General features: G+C 36.0%; 1 protein-coding gene across 3 annotated transcripts in view; it reads right to left on the bottom strand.

Annotated features, from left to right (window-relative positions):
• Nucleotides 1-20,772, bottom strand: part of CDH8 (cadherin 8) — a 416,549-nt gene that overhangs the window by 182,518 nt on the left and 213,259 nt on the right. For all 3 annotated transcript variants that reach the window (XM_008057004.2, XM_008057005.2, XM_008057003.1), the window contains exon 5: nucleotides 2,461-2,628. In XM_008057004.2, coding sequence (XP_008055195.1) covers nucleotides 2,461-2,628 — 168 coding nt within the window. The remainder of the gene's footprint in view (nucleotides 1-2,460; nucleotides 2,629-20,772) is intronic.

Below are 20,772 nucleotides of genomic sequence, written 5' to 3' on the forward strand. Positions count from 1 at the left end.
AGGTTGGTTCAGATTATGATGATTGAGGTTTCTTACAATGCTAACACCTATATACTTGCTAACAGTATAAAAACTTCTCTTAGAATCATGAAGCTATGGGGATGGAGAACAAAAACATCTTTTAAATAGCTTTACCATAAGGTAGGCACTGCAAATCATCATGTGGCATACAAATCTCCAGATTTTCTCATAATTGATGTAATTAATTCATTTCCTTTAAAATGTATATTCCAGGTAAGGTTTAAGATTATCCTTTTAGTCATACTTATCAAGTAAATAGGCCAGCAAAGAGCCCCACCTTGCTGACAGTGCTACATGGGGGAGCCTTGGAAAACCAAGCAAATTAACATTTCTTTATCCATTCCTATTCTGCACCTTCTTTTCTCTATCAGTGTGATCACAGCTAATAGTTATTACCTCTAAGAAAGGAAATGCTTTTGAAATTCTCCTACCACTATTGGATTGAAACACTTATTTTCTGAGAAAGAAATGTTGCATATTATAGCATTAACTAGAATGACAACTAAAAAAGAAAAAATGGAGAAAAATGATTAGAAAAAAATCGTGTTCTTCATTTCAGTAGTTTTATTTAAAAGGGTGGCATTGTTGTCTTATTTATGAATGGCCAGATATAACAATTATAAAATTCTTCATGAAAACCCACCCCCTCTATTCTTTCTACCTTGAAATATCCGAGATAAATTTTCAAAAGTACCTCAAATGTGTAATTTTCAAGATTCATACACTTCTCTCTCTTTCTGTCTCTTCTTAAACTCTTTAAAAACCAGTTGTTCTGTGATACTTATTTTCCCAGCAAATAAAACCAGCATGCATCTAATCACTCATGTTAGAGATATGATAACTTACTTTCATCAACAGAAAATGCAAACTATTCTTAGACTTTGTCATCATTAACTTGAATATTTATTACACCTACACACTTTCCTCCACTTCCAATGCAACCACTCTCGCTTGCCAGTCTACTACAACTTTCATATGAATGATTGCAAGTACCTCTTAAACTGGCTGCCAAGCAATGGATGCATTGAAAAAAGATTTCTTTCTTCGCCCCCCCCATTTCCCTGAAACAAAACCCTACTACTCAATTTACAATTTAAAAATTTGTTATGGCTTCCCAGTGATCTTAGGATAAATATCATGGCACTTAAAATGGTCTACAAATGCAAGTGTGGCTAATTCCTGCCTAACCTAACTCTCCAGCTTCTTGTTGCAACATTCTTTCCTGGCCTCTGTGTTCCAACTGCGGTGAAATTCTTTCTATTTCCATACATGGCCATCCACCACCCTTCCATAGGGCTTTAAGAAATATTGTGTATATTTTAAATGTACAATGTGATGTTTTGATAAAAGAAGCCACTGCCTTGGAAAGATACCTGCATTCCCACATTCATTGCAGCATTATTTACAATAGCCAAGAAATTGAAACAACCTAAGTGCCTGTTGACAGATAAATGGATTTAAAAAGTTTTGATGCATATTCATACAATGAAATATTATTTGGTTTTTAAAAATAAAGAAATTCTGCCACTTGCAACAACATAGATGAACCTAGAGAACATTACTTTAAGCAAAATAAGCCAGAGGGGAAAAAATACTGCCAGATCTCACTTATGTGGGGAATTAAAAAATTGAATTCATAGATACAGGGCTTTTGAACATCCCATTTAGCTGCACTATGCATCCTCTCTCCCCGGGTTTCACCTTGTTCCAGTTAATCCTATTCATCCTTCATATCTCAATTCAAGAGTCCCCATGACAGAAAGGTCTTGCAAAATCATCTCTCTGTTGTATTACTTGAATAGTGCACAGAATAAACGTGTTCTATAAGACTACAAGGGCAGATAATAATTTTCTCCCTGAATCATTGGCAGGGGCTGGCCAGAAAGCTGTTGAGAAGCTTTCTAAGGCCAGCATATCCTTAGCAGGAAAGCCTAGAGTTACTGATGTCCCTCCAATAGCAGAAGGGAGTGTACGTTTTACAAGTGTGGTGCTTATTTGCCTTCCTCACCTCAGACTTTGGAGATTTGGTTTCTTTTATACAATAGATGAGAGTAATGATATCAAGCTGCATTTTCATCAGACTCTCAAGTTTTCTTAAAGGGAGTTGCCATACCAAAGAGAAATGAACACACATCTTGTAGTCAGACATGATGGGTCTAATTCTCAGTTACTTTCTATGTGCCTGATATTTGTAAATTTTCTAAACTTCTTTGAAATTTGTAAAATGAGGATAAGTTTAATAGTAACATGATAAAAAGTCAGTTGGTTGTTACACATATGTGTGTGTGTGTATGAATTACACATAATACATAATACCTTGCATATAGTCAGCACGCAGTAGTAGTGTCAATTTTTTTAAAAATATCACTAAAAATCATAATATAAATTCAAATAGAAACATCATACTTGAGTCTTACCCAATGCAGGTAATTCACTTACTCTGTGCAAATTTTGGAGGATTGTCATTAACATCAGTAAGGGTCACTGTAAGTGTTGTTGTCCCAGACAGGCCCCCGGAGTGTCCACCCATATCTTTGGCTTGGATAACGACCAGGTACTCCTCCTTGGCTTCTCTGTCCATGTTGGGAAGGGCAGTTTTTATGACAGCTGAAGGAGGAAAATGGCAGATTGACTTTCAGGCAGAGAGTTCATTCAGCAATGAATGGGTGAATCACACAAACACACACACATCCAAACACACACAGTGCACACATCAGGTTCACACTCAAATCATTTTCTGTGTTCATTTGACTAGCCATTTCTGTGTTATTTAACTGGTACCCATCAGTGATATCAACATTGAGAAAAACTGTAGTCATACATGTTTACAGATAGCTTGCAAAAATATATTTTGTAGTGTGTCTAAAAATAACTTGCAAAAATATACATTAGAAAGTAAACTGAATGGCATACCCTTGCCTACCAAATAAAAGTATAAATCACAACACAGCCTCATCTACCCAGGAAAAGCCTGGAAGTGAAAGAATCCTACAATTTATCATAGACTCTTGTTCCCCTACAAGAGGAGTAAATACAGAAATAGCTTAAAGGCTCTGAGGTCAAAGATAAATTATTCTGAAGCTCACAAATACATTAGAGAGATGAAAGAAATAAATGCATTATTCGAATCAACTCAAATGAATAAAACACCAATCTGAATTAATATAGTCGTGTCTAAGCCTTAACATACTGTTCAACTACATTTTTATGATAATTGTTTAGTAAAAAGAACAATTTTTTAAAAATGGTAAGCTGTAGAACAAAGAAATGTGAATAAAACTAAAATCACAAAAAATAATAAAATTATCTGATAAAATCATTGGTTTTTTTTTAAATTTCAGGGTTTTTATGTGTTTCTCATGTTTCATTTTCAGGTTCAGGGTTTCATGTGGATCTGGTCTGTGTTTCACTAGTAATTTAATATTCTTGTTAAAGATTCAAAATTGTTTCTATACTTGTGAAGTCATTTTGAAAATCTTTATTTAGCCCTCTCCTTACCACTATGCTTTTATTTTTTCATATTTAGAGAGTGCTAACAATTTGGAATGCATAATTTCAAGACCATGATATGTATGTGTACACAAATGCGCATATAAACTTTTAACCACAGACATTACCACAATATAGGAATTGTTCTGAGATTCTCTCTCTCTCTCTTTTTTTTTTACAGGAGATGTCTTTGAGAACTTTTCTTGTCAGTATGTAGACGTTCACCTCATTACTTCTGATAGCTACATAATTTTTCATTGTATGAATGTAAGACAATGAAGCTGAAGCACTCTCACATTGATAAATATTTCAGTTATTTCATTTTCCCTTTTCCAATAACTAACAGATATATTAGTATGATGATATTATATTTTTTATTTCCTCCATTTTTACTGAACTCTGTCCTAAGATATCTCCTCCCCATATTGCAAAATATCTGCAATAAAAGTTCTTGCGACTAGCCCAGAATCTTCTTATTGAATTAATGTGTGTTATATCTCTAGCCCCGCTGGAAGGAAATCTTCCAGATTAAACACAATTTACCCCTTCATTTCTAACACAGGGGCACCATAAATCTTCAACTCAAATTGAAGATGAGCCATTTTCTTCGCAATTTCTGAAGTTGTAATTCTGTTTTTTTTTTTTTTTTTGGACTCATATACTTTAATTAAATCATCTGTCTATAAGAGATTTGCAAGGAGCTCAAGTCCATGAATCATTTGTGTAGCAGGTGAATCACAAGAGTGACCAGGGAAATCTAGTCCGCCCAGGCAGTGAACAGGTTTCAACTTTGATTTTTAAAAAAGCAGATAGGAGACTCCTACCCCTTTTTTGGCCAAAACAAACTAATTTAAAACACCATTTGATGGTGTCAATTAAAATAGCTTCCCATTGTCCAAGATGTGAATTGTGTCCCTCTTTTTCACAGTAATGGTCTAGCAACAATAGTGTTCATGTTCCTTGCATGCTTACAGTCACACATTCTCAATGTCCAGTCACATGTTTAGAAGTTTATATATGTTTAAGTTTTCACTACACCATCTTGTCAACAAATTAGGGTTTTCAAGTTTAGGACAAACAGTATGACAAAATGCTTTCTTTTTTGAGGCATTTAGTAAAATTTCCAATGTGGGTATTTGATAAATAATCTCACAACCAAGAAAATCAACTTAGATAATTTTTATAGCAATGATAATTCCAGAATAAAACACTGAGTTGATAAAAGTTATCTTATTGCCTATTTTGCCTTTAACATTTATAAATTTCCAACACTACTGAGTTCAGAGTTCAGATTTAGACCCTCCTATAATGAGTTAGACTTGACTAAATCACAGAACATTTCTGAGACAAACTTTTTTTCCTTGACAATGTGGGACTCTAACATCTTGTAATTTGGAGAAGAGTAAACTACAATTAGCGTTCCAAAGAACCCAGCCCTGCTGAACTCTCACCAGCATTAACTGCACAGGAGTTTTAGATGAGGGAATGCAAACAATCATGTTTTAGAAGAGTTTCCACAGAACTCCATTTTGAAAATCTAAGCTAATCAAAAAAATGCAACTAATGAGAACCCTCAATTCTCCATGAATGTAATTCAGTGGACATTTGAATTTGGCACAGGTCAGTGGAGGCAGATTGGGAGTGAAACTTGGTAAGAGGATTAAGAAGGAAAGGGGGATGACTGTGCTTTGAAACTAACGTACATTACCTGGCTGTGAACCATATTTAAAATTTATGTTTTTATTTTCATGTTATTCAATCAAATGAAGATGTCCCTGGTTCAAAAGTTTAAGAATTTAAATCCTAGACTGGCCTAGGTTCTTCCTAGTACTCAACAGCCATTCCTATGCCTCATCAACCAGGGAATACTTCTGATTAGAATCTAGCATTAGTCATCACAAAAAGTTAAAGCGTGTGTGTGTGTGTGTGTGTGTGTGTGTGTGTGTGTGTGTGTGTGTGTCTGTGTCTGTGTTTTCTTTCCATTGTGTTTAGCATTATCATTTGAGAAGCATTTTGTATCCATCCAGATTTCTTTTTATAATTTATGTGTTATCACCAGATTGAGAGGCTTCACGAGAAAGGCAAGGAGATGCTGATTAACTCTTTTGTCATTTTGAAGGCTGATTACTGTAATTCACTCTTCATGGGTCTCCCAGATTGTGCTGTTCAAAGAATACAGTTGATATAAAATGCTGTGCTAGACTCTTCTTTTGAATAAGACTTGTTGAACACATTATGCTGCTTATGAAACCACTAGCTTTGTTATCCCTAGAAATCCTTTCCAATTCAATGTACAATTATCATCTTACTATCTGTAAAAAAAAGATTTTTTACTTATGAGGTTAAGTGGTACAAATTCACCAGAGCCAATGTCTTTGGAGAGGGAGGGTGTCATACCCTGCACTCATATTTTCTGCCAGCTATGTGATTTGCACTACATGACATCTCTTATAAAGGGTAGAGAATATATAACCCAAGATGCTTCAACATATCTTACCACCAGATAAGAACCTCAAGCAAAGTGAAACTTACACAGATATACCCCAAAGGAGAAAGTGCAATTCTTAGACAAATACATTAGAAAATGCGTCAGCCTGCTGGGCTTGGTAGCTCAGCCTGTAATCCCAGCACTTTGGGAGGCCGAGGTGAGTGAATTGCCTGAGTCCGCAGGTTCAAGACTAGCCTGGGCAACTTGGCAAGACTTCATCTCTACAATAAATCAAAAATTAGCCGGGTGTGGTAGTGCGCGCTTATAGTTCCGGCTACTTGGAAGGCTGAGGCGGAAGGATTGCCGGAGCCCAGCAGGTCGAGGCTGCGGTGGCCGAGAGCAGCCACTGCACTCCAGTCTGGGCAACAGAGTGAGACTCCAACTCAAAAAAAAAAAAAAAGAAAGAAAATGCATCAACCTCCCCGGGGATCAAAGAAAATTGTCTTTTCCTTTCTTTGTGACTAATAATTTATAAATTAGATAGATAGGTGAGAGATGATAGGGAAAACGATAGAGAGATAGATAGAACAGAATAACAGGTGTCTAGATAGAATGGCCTGGATTTGGAGAAACTGTATCTCTTATACACTGCTGGTGCTTTTGTAAAATATAACAACTTAGTTAAAATAACACTGGTCAAATGAATCAGGAATCAAAAGCTTATTTATATATTCTAACCAGTGATATTTGAACTAAAAACATATTCTAAAGAAATCATGCATTTTACTTTCTCCTGACCACCAAGATGTTTAGGTTTAGATGTTTACTTTTCTGTATGATATTTTTTTAAATGACAGCAATTTGAATTTTAACAATAGAGAGAGAAAGTGATAAATTAGTGGTTAAAGTTACAAAGATGTAAAGGCATACTATATTAAGAAGGTATTAAGCACTATTATAAATATTCTGTCGCAATATAAAAATGCTTATATAATAACAATTTTTCAAAATTCCTTTAAAATAATGTATGTCATGAATAATCTATGTTATATTGCGCATACAAAAAATTGAATAGGAATTCATGCAAAGATAGCTCCATGTTTTAGTGGAGGCACTAGAGGTCACACCCCACCCAGATTTGTCTGCTCTCTATACTGGAAAGCACAGACCTCTATGTGTTAGAAAATGAACTCTGGGGTTAGAAAAATTAAAGCTTTTTTTTTTAGAAATATGACCAGCCACGTGATCTTGGACTGGTCACTGAAATTCCCTGAGGTTCACAGATCTCATGAATAAAATGCTATTGCCAAAATGATATTATTACATGATAAGTAAAAAGGCAAATGTTTTACTTTGTACATTAAATAGATATATACACACATTTCCATGTATGCATGCAGAGATATAAATACATACAATATAAATGTATATAATTTGTATCAATTTTTATAAATATATACTTATATGCACATATATGCATGTATAGACTTACACAGACATGTATGTAAATATATATTTTTTTACGTTTTACAAATAAATACATATACCTACACATGTATGTAAAATAAAATTTAGTTGTTATTTCAATGGAAATAGTCATTAGTGTAAACTTATGCTATTTTTTTTTTTTTTTGAGTTGGAGTCTCACTCGGTCGCCCAGACTGGAGTGCAGTGGCCACTCCCAGCCCCGCAGCCTCGACCTGCTGGGCTGCGGCGATCCTTCCGCCTCAGCCTTCTGAGTAGCCGGAATTACAGGCACGCGCTACCACGCCCGGCTGATTTTTTGATTTATTGTAGAGATGAGGTCTCGCTGCCCAGGCAGGTCTCGAACCTACGGGCTCAGGCAATCCACTCACCTCAGCCTCCCAAAGGCGCGGGATTACAGGCTGAGCCACCGAGCCCGGCTAACTTATGCTATTTTTAAAATTAGAAACAAATTATTATATTCATATATTCTACTAAAAGATATGAACATCTCTCACCAGCTTCAAAAAAGTAGTCTCTGCAATTGTTTCCAGGTAACAACATAATTTTTCTTTTGCATTCAAATCTCTACATAACGTCTACTATGGCACTCTACGCAGCATATGACTTTGATTTTCCAAGCACTTTCCTTCCTACAAATCTGCCATATTCTTTGGTGCCTCCACAATTTTGTGTGGATAAAACAATCTAGGCCACCCTTCACTGGACCTCTTAAAATTCCATTCATCTATTCAGGCCCAGCTCTGATGTTTCAACAGGCAAGAAGTCTTCCCAGGTATAACTAATTACTTTCTTCCTTTTGATCTTATGTACCTTTGCTAGAAACTTCCTCATAGCATTTACTTTTATGTTTCTTCTCTATTTCACCACCTCCTCTGTTTCAACTTGTTCTGATATTACTGGGCACAAAAACCATATCATATTCATCCATGTATGTCCATAACCAAACACAATCCCTGGCACATAATAAGTATTCAACAAATGTAAGTGAGAAGAACATGATAAAAAGAGAAAGAGAGTAGGTAGAAGGGAATGAAGAAGGAGGAATGAAGAGAGATAGAAAAGTGAAATGGCAATCAGACCTTTTTCAGGCTTCTCTGGGGACTCAGCCTTGGAGTTTGCAAGGACTAGATGAATATTAATAATTGCCATGTCTCCAGGGACCAGAGATGTATAGACACTGTTATAAGGTCACAGAGCCACCATGTGGGGCACGTGGATATCAAGACTTGACTTCAAGTCATTGTTTTCAAGGTTCAAGGGCTATTCCTTTCCCTAACTGCTTGAGTCACATATTAAAGTTAAGTCATTAACTAGAAGAAGGGCATAAACTTTAGTGAATCCTGGTGAGGTGAGTATTTTTTAAACTAAAGGTTCTCATTGTTTCTGCAGATATTTTATCCATTTTATTAAATGATATTTAAGTTATTAATTAAATATCTCAATATGAATTTGTTGTGCAGTGTTCTAACACCTCAAATATTCTTAGGAATATTTTTTAAAGGGTGGTGCTGATAGCCTATGTATCCTAGTAACATTTCATGAATATAATACTTGGTGACGAATTTGTGAAAAAACAATTGCTTTGATAGAGATGCTATACTAATGAATGATATTTTAGTCTTACTTGCTATTTTTAAAGTTCTTTATTTCTCTTGCAGTTATATAGTTATAGCATCCAAATTTCCCTTTAATAGCTGATAGTAAAACAATTCATTTTCCAGAGGCAAAAGTGTATTCTCACATGAATATTAGGGATTTAGGATGTGGTCCAGCAAGGAGAAAGGTCTGAGACAAGGTCACACAGACTATAGCCAAATAAGGATCCAAATCTCAGTCTCTAGAAATTTAGTTATAAAACATGAATAAAATATTTAACTAAAAACTGTGACCAGTAAAAAAACAAAAATGAAATATTATACTCTTCACTTGCACGCACACACAAAAAATCTCCACAGAGTGCTTAATAAGATATTTGTTCAGCAGTCTCCTCCTATGCTATCATAGCATCTTAATACAAGTGTTTGACAAACATGGCCTCTTTCATATAGGTTTTATATATTAACCTTTACATGCCTTGCCCCATATGTGTTTGAAAACCGTTGCTAGAGAACAGCAGGTTTGAATGCTTTAAATCAGACGGCTGAGGATTGTTCAAGTATCTCAATGTGTAAAATTGCTTGCTTACATGTGAATTTCCTGTTTTATAATGCAGCATCTCCTTAGACTAAAAAAACTATAGCTTCTTAATTATCCCCCTGAGAAGATCACAGCCATGTCTATATACATATCCATATGGAATAACGTATGAAATCCTTGCAAGTGAATTAACTATCATATACCATCTCTATATTTTTACACCAAACATGCACAGTGATTTTAGAGTATGGATAGTCACTTCTGTAGCTCTTGGATTCTCTGTTAAATAATTATCTGCACAGACCACCATTTCCAGTATCAACATATGGCTAGCCAATGACTGATGCTACCTAAATTGCCAATTTTGAATTACACTGAAATATTTCCAATTATTTCTACTCAGAATTAAGGTAAAATTTATTTTCCCCTAAATGAAAATACTTCCAGGGACTCCTCAATTAAGTGGAATTATTTCTGTAAGGAACATGATGGCACTATTATTTCCTTAAGCCATAATTCAAATAACCAATTATATGGATAATAAGTATAGGTGGTTTTTAAAAAGCAAAGTGAAAGTCAGTAGAAAAAAATGAATGCTTTCTCATAACACTTCAGAACTTAAATGAGTGAGAATAGCAGGCTTGTAGACTGATGAGCACAGACTCTGGAGTCACCTACTAGGAGATGGAACCAAGATTGATTAGACATGAGTCTGAGTAAAATAAAGTGACTATTTTCAACTCTTAGAACCTCAGTCACTTTATCTCTAAAATGGACATAGAGACACCTACCTGAGACTATATGAAATAGTTCCTGATATAGTTCACAGAGCATAATAGACATTCAAAATAATTTTTAATTGGATTGATTTAATCACTAACTGTTAAAGTGGTCGATTCTGCCATGCTTCAAAGGAACTTTCTGTTCCTAGATATCAATCAAGCATGCTATGCTATCTTGATCACCGTCTGCCAATATATATAAGTAGAAACCAGATTTAATATCACACGTTGGGTTTGATTTCTGGCTTTTTCATTTTCAGGTATTGTAAGTAATCTGGGAAACCTTCTTAACATCTCTGAATCCCTCATTTCTTTTCTGATACATGAAAATAGCCTACTCCAAAGTGTGTGTGTGTGTGTGTGTGTGTGTGTGTGTATACACACACATATATAAAATTAAGAAAAATAATGCAAAAAATATTTTTCTAATTTTTTAAAACAGTAATTAGTTGATCAATACTACACTAAAAATGGCAACAATGACTGCGACTACCACTACGACAATATATATATATATTTTTTGAGAAAGCAGAATTTATTAAGAGGACAGAAAAGCCCCCAGAGTGGGAGGGGATCCGAAGAAGCCCACGACTACATAAGACCAGCTGCACAAGATCATAGAGGGGGGCAACAAATTCCTTGCATTGCTTTAGCACGAGACAGAAGAGCACAACTACTTCAGTGAGGGGCCTTTGGCTGGGAAGGGAGGGTCTTTTTTTAATTAGGGTATCTGCCACAATAGGCATCAAACATTTGCTGATGACTTGCCCAAATTCCCCTCAAAGTAAGAATCAGTAACCAGACTGAGCTAAAACAGAAAATATTATAAGGCTTCTTACCACCAACGAACTTCTCCTGGTTTTTCTTTTTCAGCCAAAAAGGCTTATAAAACATTGAGATATACAAAAATGAAAGATGTGCAAGTGAGTTACATGCTAGGGGCACTTAAAATTCTGACAACTTGATTCTTTTACAATAATTCAAGAGCACAGATCTCACAACGAACCCCGGATCATCTCCTCACCACTCCTTTTGTTCCTTTGAAGCCAATACCCTCCTTGACCCTTTTGTTGCATTCTACAAGTTCTGTTTTTTTGAATCCTCCTACATTCTTCTTTGGGGGTGCAGGCTCTCTTTCTTCCCAACACAGTGACTTCCCTCTTTCCCTCACATTTATTTCTCAAAATAGAATTTTCCTCCTCCTTCTCCTCCTCCTCCTCCCCTCATGCCTCTTCTCAGATAATGCTGCTGCGTGATTCCTGCTTCACCAGATCTGTGTCTGTGCAAGACATATCATCAGCTATTGGCACAACACTTGCACCTCATTTTCCTTCTTGCTTAGAATTATCAGTTTTAGTTATTGTGCATTTTTAATATATTAAAAATTTATTTGTTCTCACTTAGCTAGTGACTTTCAGCTCTTATTCATGGACCTCTTAGACTAGGTGACACAAAATCTTGGGTTCTCTTTTATACAAAATAAAAGGGGGGAATGCATGATGGCTAAGTAACTGACAAGAAATGAGTCTTTAATTCTACAAGTTTTTATCGAGTACCTACTGTATATCAAACATTGTTCTGGGGATCAAGGGTACAGTGGAGAAGACAGACAAGTAAGCTAACTTAACAATTTTTACATTCTAAATGTGAAAGTGGGGAAATGTACTGCAAGATGCAGAGTTCCCTGAAATTCGGCAGGCCAGGCTCCACAACGCATTGGCTTCCTGGTCTCCAGGCTTTTCATTTGTAAAACAGAGAGTGTGATATATACTGCAGACAAAATAAGGCAGATACATGTAATTTGTGGGAACCATTCATTATGGTACTCATTCACATAGGCCACATTTTAGCCCAGGCCATTTGTGAATGTTGCAATCCAGGTGTGACTATGCCCCATGATAATGAGGCAAACAGAGAGGAGTGGATCCCTATCTTCCCACAGGACAGAGATAATTAGACCTGTATAAACAAAAGGCTAAGTCTGACCTTCCTAGGAGGGAAGCCAGAGGCAAAAGCCACTTATAAGGGAAAGTGAGGTGGATGCTCTAGTTAACAGAGAGTTGTTATGTGGAAGGTTAGTAAGAGTATGTTGTTATAGATCTATTGCACCTTTAGTGACAGTTGCCAGAATACATCAGAGCATTGTTTTTTCAAATATACTAAGCCTTTTCTGTTTTTTTATCCTCATATTAAAGTTAAAGACATTCTAACAGATATGTAGCTTATTTATCCTTGTCTAGATTTCTAAAAATTTATGAGTCTTCCTTGTCTTTTTCTTCCTGATTCTTATCATCTTTTCATTTCCATTTCCGCCTTGCTGTATGTACTTTTCCTTTGAATGTCTTTGTTTTAGTGAATATGAGGAAAGAAATGTATTATGGGGGTACTTGTTTGATATGGGAATGCATGACTGAATGGATACTGAAATTTAATCTTCTCTGTCTGCTTCTTTCAATTTAATTCAATAGCTATTCACTAAGTACCTCCTATTTGCCAAGCACTGGATTTTGTTGAGGGTCTGCATAAAATTTTCTACAGCAAAGATACCCACAGTAGATGAAACACTGGCTCCCTCAAACTCTTGTAGTTCATAGTAATTGCAGAACCTGTAGTTTATCCGTTTGTTTTCTACCCTGTTTGTTTCTTAAAATACAAAGAACACAAGCCACAGATTGATTTCTGAGAAAGTTGCAGCCACTACTTACACATGATATTTTATGCCGTGTAATAATGAATAAACACACTATCTGTAGAAGTAAGCACTGTATGTGCCCATAAGTGTAGCATCTATAACAAAAATCATGTGATCCAGGGATAACAATCGTGGGCTAGAACAAAGACATAAATGTGTCTTCAAATCTCATATTTATGTTTTGGGTAACTTTTAATAAGTTATTAATCCTTTTGCATTATGATTTCCTTGACTTGTTAAGTGAAGAACACTAATATTTTGTCACTAAGATGATCAAGCAATTAAGTCAAAGAAATACATGCAAGGTTGTCAGCAAGAAATATTTTTTTCCCTACCCCTTCAAAGTACAGCATAGTAAGTGACTTAAAGTCATACTGCTGGCAAATAATGTTGGAATTCAGAATTTTCTAAATCCAATTTCATTGGTTCTTTCCCTAAGCAATAGTACATTTATTTGTCTAACCTTTATGAAAATAAAAATTAAAAAATTTCTGAGAACTCACAGAACACATCAAAATATATTGTGTCATAAACAGAGGTAGATTGTACTGATGATTACCAAGATCTTTAACATTTTTCTTCCTTTCTCTTTTGCTGGGAATTATTGCCAAGTGATGGCACCGAGGGATTCCAAAGATAAGAGGATATTGCTGACTTTTTCTGAACCTCTCAGTCAGTCTTTCAATAGTCGCTTGTCTGATCATTTGATGTTTCCAAAATGTAAAGTTAGTTTTGTTGTTTTTGTTTTATATATTTCGAGGTAAATACAATTTTGTAAGCTTCATTGTCTTCATGTGTGCAAATGATCTGAGGAGGGAGTTTTAGACATCCATTTCTAGTGAGAGTGAACTTTCCAAAGAATTTCCAAGGAAATTCTATGAAAGGGAATCAAGAAGCTAATAAATCAATCAATCCTTCTTTTATCCATATTGGTTTTTCATACATGGACTCTCAAAATTTTCCAACTTAATTCTAATTTATTAGTACACCCAAGCAAGGCAAGAGAAATGAATCCTTGTTTCCATCTTCCACCCTCATTTTTTTCCATTCCTCATCTTTACATAAAGTTGAATAATGTGATTCAAATTAGTAACCATTGTGAAAGCACTTTTAATAAGGTAGACACTGTACTAAGCATTGGAGATATTAAGATAAAGGAGATACAGTTCTTTGATCTGGGACAGCTCACAGTTTAAAAGATGAGGCAAGTGCGAGCAACAGCTGCTATAAAACAAATTCATATCCTTCAATTTTGGATCTTGCTATTGTGTTTTGCATCACTCTGTCATAACACTTATCACAGCAAATTTGTTTTCTGCATGTGCTTTTGTTCTTATTTTTTCATCTACCTTGCCTGCACCCTCTGTCAAATTTGCTAGACTTAAGCATCCTCTTTTCTATAAAAGTATTTCTGCTCCAATCTTTCCCACTCCAAAATATGTGACTAATAATTTTCTATTCCCTAGAGCATTTTGATAAATGCCATAAAACCAGATAAAATTCATTTCCTTCATTCCATGTTGTAAAAAAATGCTAAACTTAGAATTTCAACATTTATTATATACTAAATGCACCTAACAGACAGTGTGACCACAAACAAGTCATTTTATCTCTTTGATCCTCCCTTACTTTGTTAAAAATAGCATTGTAATACCTTTACTCAAATGGAAAATTATTAATGAGGCTTCTCTGATCAGTATTTACAAAATAATAACCATTCTCTGCTGGCATTCCTATTCGTCAATGAAGTCTCTGTCCACATGCATTCTAGTGGGTGCAGATACACAATAAACGATTTGATTATTTTTGTTTATTGACATTTACCCCAGCCCCTAGGAAAGAACCTGGCCCATAATAGTCTCCTGGCAAATTGTAATATTTTCCAATGACTCAATCCATGAATGAATACCTTTTTCCCTCTATTAGCTTGTAAGAAGTTGCTATGGATTGAATATTTGTTTCCTCCCCCAAATCATGTTGAAATGTAATTGCCATTATAGCAGTATTAAGAAGTGGCACCCTTAAGTAGTGACTAAGCCATGAGGGCTCTATCCCCAAGAATGGATTAGTGCCATTATCACAGAAGTGGGTTATTTATAAAAAGAAGTGTTTGCTACCTTTTGCCTCTCACTTTCACCCTCTCTTTGCCCTTTTACCATCTGATGATTATGGTGCAGCCACAAGGCCTTCACCAAATACCTGTGCCTTGATCTTGAACTTCCCAGCTTACAGAATGGGGCTAAAATAAATTTCCGTTTAATATAAATATCCCATTCTGTGGTATTCTGTTACAGCAGCAAATAATGGACCAATAGAAATTCTATATAAAAATAAACATTAGCCAGGAGTGGTGGCATGTGTCTGTAGCTCCAGCTACTTGGAAGGCTGAGGTGGAAGGATGGCCTGAGCCCAGCAGGCCAAGGCTGCAGTGGCCATGAGTGTGCCACTGCCCTCCAGCCTGGGTGACAGAGTAAGACTTCAACTCAAAAAAAATAAAAAATAAAAATAAGTAAACATAGAAATAGTGACAATCTGCAGACCTCTTCTGTGGATGCATGGAGGATTAGAACTGACTTTTGTTACTGTCCACCCTTAAAATGGAAAAATCTGGCTACAAAATTCTCAAGAACCAGAGCAATACTGTCCTATTTAACAGGGAACTGTGTGATGTAATTAATTTATGCCTGTGAAACATTCTGAATACCTTAGGATCAAATTACTGTTGTGCTTATTCTCACTCTTACATAAATATTTGCACATGTGAAAATTCAGCACCTTGACATTTATTGAAATGGTTGCATGGAAAAATGAGGCAAATTGACTCAGAGACAGGTGTTGGCAGTCAGCACAGAGGAAAACAGTCCTTTGTCAATACAACAAATACAAGTGGTGTAGAGAATATGTCAAAACCAGGAGCTATTCTTGGGGGCGGGTGGGGTGAGAGGTGGCTCTGACATGCTGTTTCCTGTTAGTTGCTTTTGGTCTGAAAACACAGCCTGGACCCTCTTGTTCTATACTCTAGGGCCAATCCACAAAGATAATAAGGGTGGTTTTTGTTTTGTGTATTAAATGTGAACAAGACTCAATTTCCCAACCAAATTCATATTCAAGCCAATGATTTATGCTATCAACAGTCTTTAGTTTCAGTGTGACCCAGAATTGAGAGATGCAGGATTTAAGGAAGTGAATTGGGTTAATTCCCATCAATAAAAAAATCTAACTCTTGTGGCAGATAAGAGAACTCAAGTACCTGTAGTTGAGTGGAAACTGTATGTTGGACATTCTTGAACCCTAAAAGAGCTCTGGAAAGTAGCTATGATCCTTCATCCTTAAGCTATAAGGAAATGGGATCTCCGGGATATGGAATATCATAGTCAAGGTCACTCAACTAGGAAATTCTTGTTCATGTTCGGGATTTCCCTTGAAATTCTAAACCAAATTGTCATTACATTGAATCTTTTCTCTCAGAAACAGTGACCACTTAGAGGCTTAGCATTGCTAAAAAAAAGTTAGTTTATATGTAATACAGTGCTTTTGTTTGTCTTGCTTCCTTCCCACAAATTTTTCAGTTACTTTAGATGACAGTCTTCAATAACTGTTTTCCAGAGTGTAGGAGGCACATTACTTTAGAGTTTATATGAAATGTAAATAAGACAAATTCCATTTTAAAATGTTTTTTCCCTAGTCTATTTTCAAATGTTATAGAAAATGATGTCATCTCAGAAAATACTCCGTTATGATTATTCTAATATTTGATTATTGCAATTTGGTATAACTGATGGATAGCAAATGGAACACAGTGGGCGAGTTATTTCCTTCTAACTATTATAGAAAAACAAAAGAAATGTTACATATAGTGAGAAAAAGAATACAGGTAGTACCACACTTATAATTCCTTTTTTTTTTTTTTTTTTTGAGTTGGAGTCTCACTCTGTCGCCCAGACTGGAGTGCAGTGGCCGCTCCCCCGGCCACCGCAGCCTCACCTGCTGGACTCCGGCGATCCTTCCGCCTCAGCCTTCCGAGTAGCCGGAATTAGAGGCATGCACTACCACGCCCAGGTGGTTTTTTGATCTATTGTAGAGATGAGGTCTCGCTGCCCAGGCGAGTCTCGAACCCGCAGGCTCAGGCAATTCACTCATCGCAGCCTCCCAAAGGCGCGGGATTACAGGCTGAGCCACCGAGCCCGGCTTATAATTCTTTTATCAATGCAGTTATTAAAAATCTTTCTACAGTTATGCCATAAGAGAATGATATTAAAAGTATGACTTTGGTGAATTTGGTAAAGCTTAGTTGTTAAGAATGGTGCTTTGATGACTTGACTGGAGTCATAAAGGGAGAGAAAGCAAAGTTAAGTCTATAAGAAGTTTATGGGACTGCTTCTTTCCTTTACTCCATTTTGTGAAAGAGAAACTAAAGACCAGCAAAATTCACTCTTAGCTCTCTCAATTACTAAACGTTTTACCAGCTCTGTTGTCCCCAGACACCTAGTGAGTGTTTCTTATTATTACTATTTGTGTTTGGGGTAACTAATTTATACTCTGCTGAGAGTAAAAGCAAGAAAACAAAATGTGCAGTTTGTTCCATTATATGAATATAGTCATTTATTATTATTTTCTATTATAGCTCATGAATGTATTTGTTCATAAATAGCACAGTTGCTCTAAAACAGCACAGTCGGTTCTCGACTTTAAGAGAGCCACAGGTGTCAGAGTGCAAAGGTGGCTTCTAAGATAGATAATACTGCAGCAACAATATTAAAGTTAATGGAATGGAAAGGAAAGTTCCAATAGTGCTCTGTCATGCACAATAAAACTTTAGCACACACAGAAACTACTTTTAAAGAATCTCTCCAGATATTAAAAAAAAAATCTATCTAATTATGTCTATACTTACATCACCAACCAGTTCAACTCTGCTAACCTTATGAACAGTAAAATCACTAATTTTCTGAATTCCAAGCTTCTGGTCCTCATGGTCATATAAAACTGCCTAGCTCATAAAACTATCACACTTACGATTCTGAATGGCAAATTACACATGATCACAAATTGTAAAATGACTATATTATAACCCTTAAATCGTTTTTTTAGCTTTCTTTGTTTTATTTATATAGCCACAGGTTCCTTAGCTTCTGTCCATGAGAACTCAGAAATTGTGTTTAAACACGATACAAGGCACACAGGAATTTGAAAAACTCACTTATTCTACAAATATTTATTTTAAATGTGTAGGTAGATATACTCATTTATTTCACATTATAACCAAGTAATTTTTTAACTGTTAGAGACTAATATAAGCCTACAGAGTGGTACTTATACTCAAAATTTGCCAGACGTGGAAAGTCTCACAGATTTTCAAAGAAGAGAATGGATTTATTTTATCCTTTGTAAGTAGCTCCATTTTGAGCTTTCCTACCCAATATTCTTGAATCATCCACAGCCAGACAAGTCTAAACTAATTTTACTAGTTGTTCAAGAATGTTTTGCTGATTTTTTCCACTTTCCTTTCTTGAAATCCAACCCAATCTTTCAAATAATAATAACTATAAATTAACAACCTCATTACCTTACATGTTTTCTTTACTGTACTTTGAACAATAAACAAGAAAACATCCCATTGATATAATTTGGACATAATTTTTTATGATGACATCCCTCCAGCCTGTAAGCTCCATGAAGTCAGGTCTATGTCTACCCATACATCACTTTGTCCCTGAAAGTGGAGGTGATTAATAAGTATCTATTCACTTAATGGAAAAGAAACATAGCTGTGCACAGTGGCTCACACCTATAATCCCAGCATTTTGGTAGATGGAAGCAAGAGGATTGCCTGAGCTCAGGGGTTTGAGACCAGCCTGGGAAACTTGGGAAAAACTCATCTCTACAATAAATAAAATAAAAATGAAAACAAATTAGTCAGGCATGATGGCACGCACTTATAGTTCCAGCTACTTGGAAGACTGAGGAGGAATGTTCACTTGAGTCTAGCAGGTCAAAGCTGTAGTAGTCCTGATCTTGCCACTGCAATCTAGCTGGGCAACAGAGTGAGACTGATTCAAAAAAAAAGAAAGAAAGAAAAGAAATCTAAAAGAGAGTATCAAAATGTTTTGAGTACCTTTTATCTCTGTCGTTTTGTCAGGATTCATTGACTTTTCACTGTCCTCATGCTCACCCCTAATGCTCTCTATTTGCAGACAGGAATCCTGGTCTAATAAAGCAGAGTTGGAAATCAGGCAAATGTGGTCAGGAAATTCAGCTCTGAGTTTTACTGCCTGGGTATTTTCCAGAAGTTGATTTTCCCAAAGTTTTTATTTCCCTATATTTAAGGTGCGGATCATAATATCCATTTCACAGAGTTATTAAGAACATAATTTAAATGGAACAAAGTTGGTGACTAATAAATGATGAATTCCTTCCTTTTGCTTTTCAGACCAAATTATAATAGATTGAGAAGCTCAGTTTCTTCCACTGCCATGAATAAGATGCAATTCTTTCTGGAAGGAAGAAGAGACACAAGAGATCTAAAGAAGACACAGTGATGTTGTAGGTTATTCTTATGTAGAACCTGCAGGCACATTCTTATGTCCCTGGTCTGCCTATCAACATAGTCATAGCCACTGTTCTCAGATAACTACATGCTGATATATATTGAATATTGCAAAATATTATAAGTTTCTAGGAAGCATCCTTTTTTTTTTTTTTTTTTTTTTTTTAGTTGAAGTCTCACTCAGTTGCCCAGACTGTAGTGCAGTGGCCGCTTCCGGCCACCGCAGCCTCAACCTGCTGGGCTCCGGCAATCCTGCCGAAGGCCTCAGCCTTCTAAGTAGTTGGAACTACAGGCGCGTTCTACCATGCCCGGCTAATTTTTTTATTTATTGTAGCAATGAGGTCTCACCAAGTTGCCCAGGTGCGTCTCGAACCCGCGGGCTCAGGCAATTCACTCACCTCGGCTTCCCAAAGCGCAGGAATACTGTCTGAGCTACCGAGACCGGGCGAAGCATCCATTTTTAAAATCCAGACTCTTCTGGGATCTGAAGCTGACTGACTCTAAATTCTTCTGAAAAAGTTCATTGTCTTATCAAGTTTATTTTGTATTTCTATGTTTTCAGTCCATTTATAGCATACTCCTTGAACAACTTTCAGGAGGTAGGCACAATACTAAGCACTAGAATGCATGTTGAGGAGAACTACTTAGAATCCCTGTTCTTAGGTAGAAAGTCTTTTTTAAAAAAAGTCTTTCTTAAAAAGAGAAATGATGGTCTCATGTTTTAACCCAAAGAGAATTATTTCATAGAAACATTTCTGGAATTTTACTTTACAAGGAAATGGAGAATGTGCTTGTTTCTTCTGTCTCCACCTTCTTAGTGGATTCCTATTGTTGCATCAGAATCTATTACAGAGAGGACTTCTGGTTTAAAGAAAAGTGGTTTCCAGCATTAATTAACTGCCCTCTCTGAGTCTGTAATAATTTTATATATGTGTGTATTTCTCCCTATCTCTCATCTGTCTACACACACACAAACACACACACACACACACACACACACACACATGTTTTTGCATATATAGGGAGTTGTCACAAATTCTTGTCTCCTGGATACTGGTTAATCTTTGATAGTCTTAGATAAACATCAATGAAATCAATAAAAGTAAACCTTTGTGCTTCACTAAATCATTTTGAAATAACTCAAATGAAATTCAGCTAGATTCTAAAGAGGAAAAACAGCATCATTGTA

This window comes from Carlito syrichta, unplaced genomic scaffold, assembly GCF_000164805.1.
Source record: "Carlito syrichta isolate Samal-C Ts95f unplaced genomic scaffold, Tarsius_syrichta-2.0.1 Scaffold302601, whole genome shotgun sequence".
NCBI classification, from domain to species: Eukaryota; Metazoa; Chordata; class Mammalia; order Primates; family Tarsiidae; genus Carlito; species Carlito syrichta.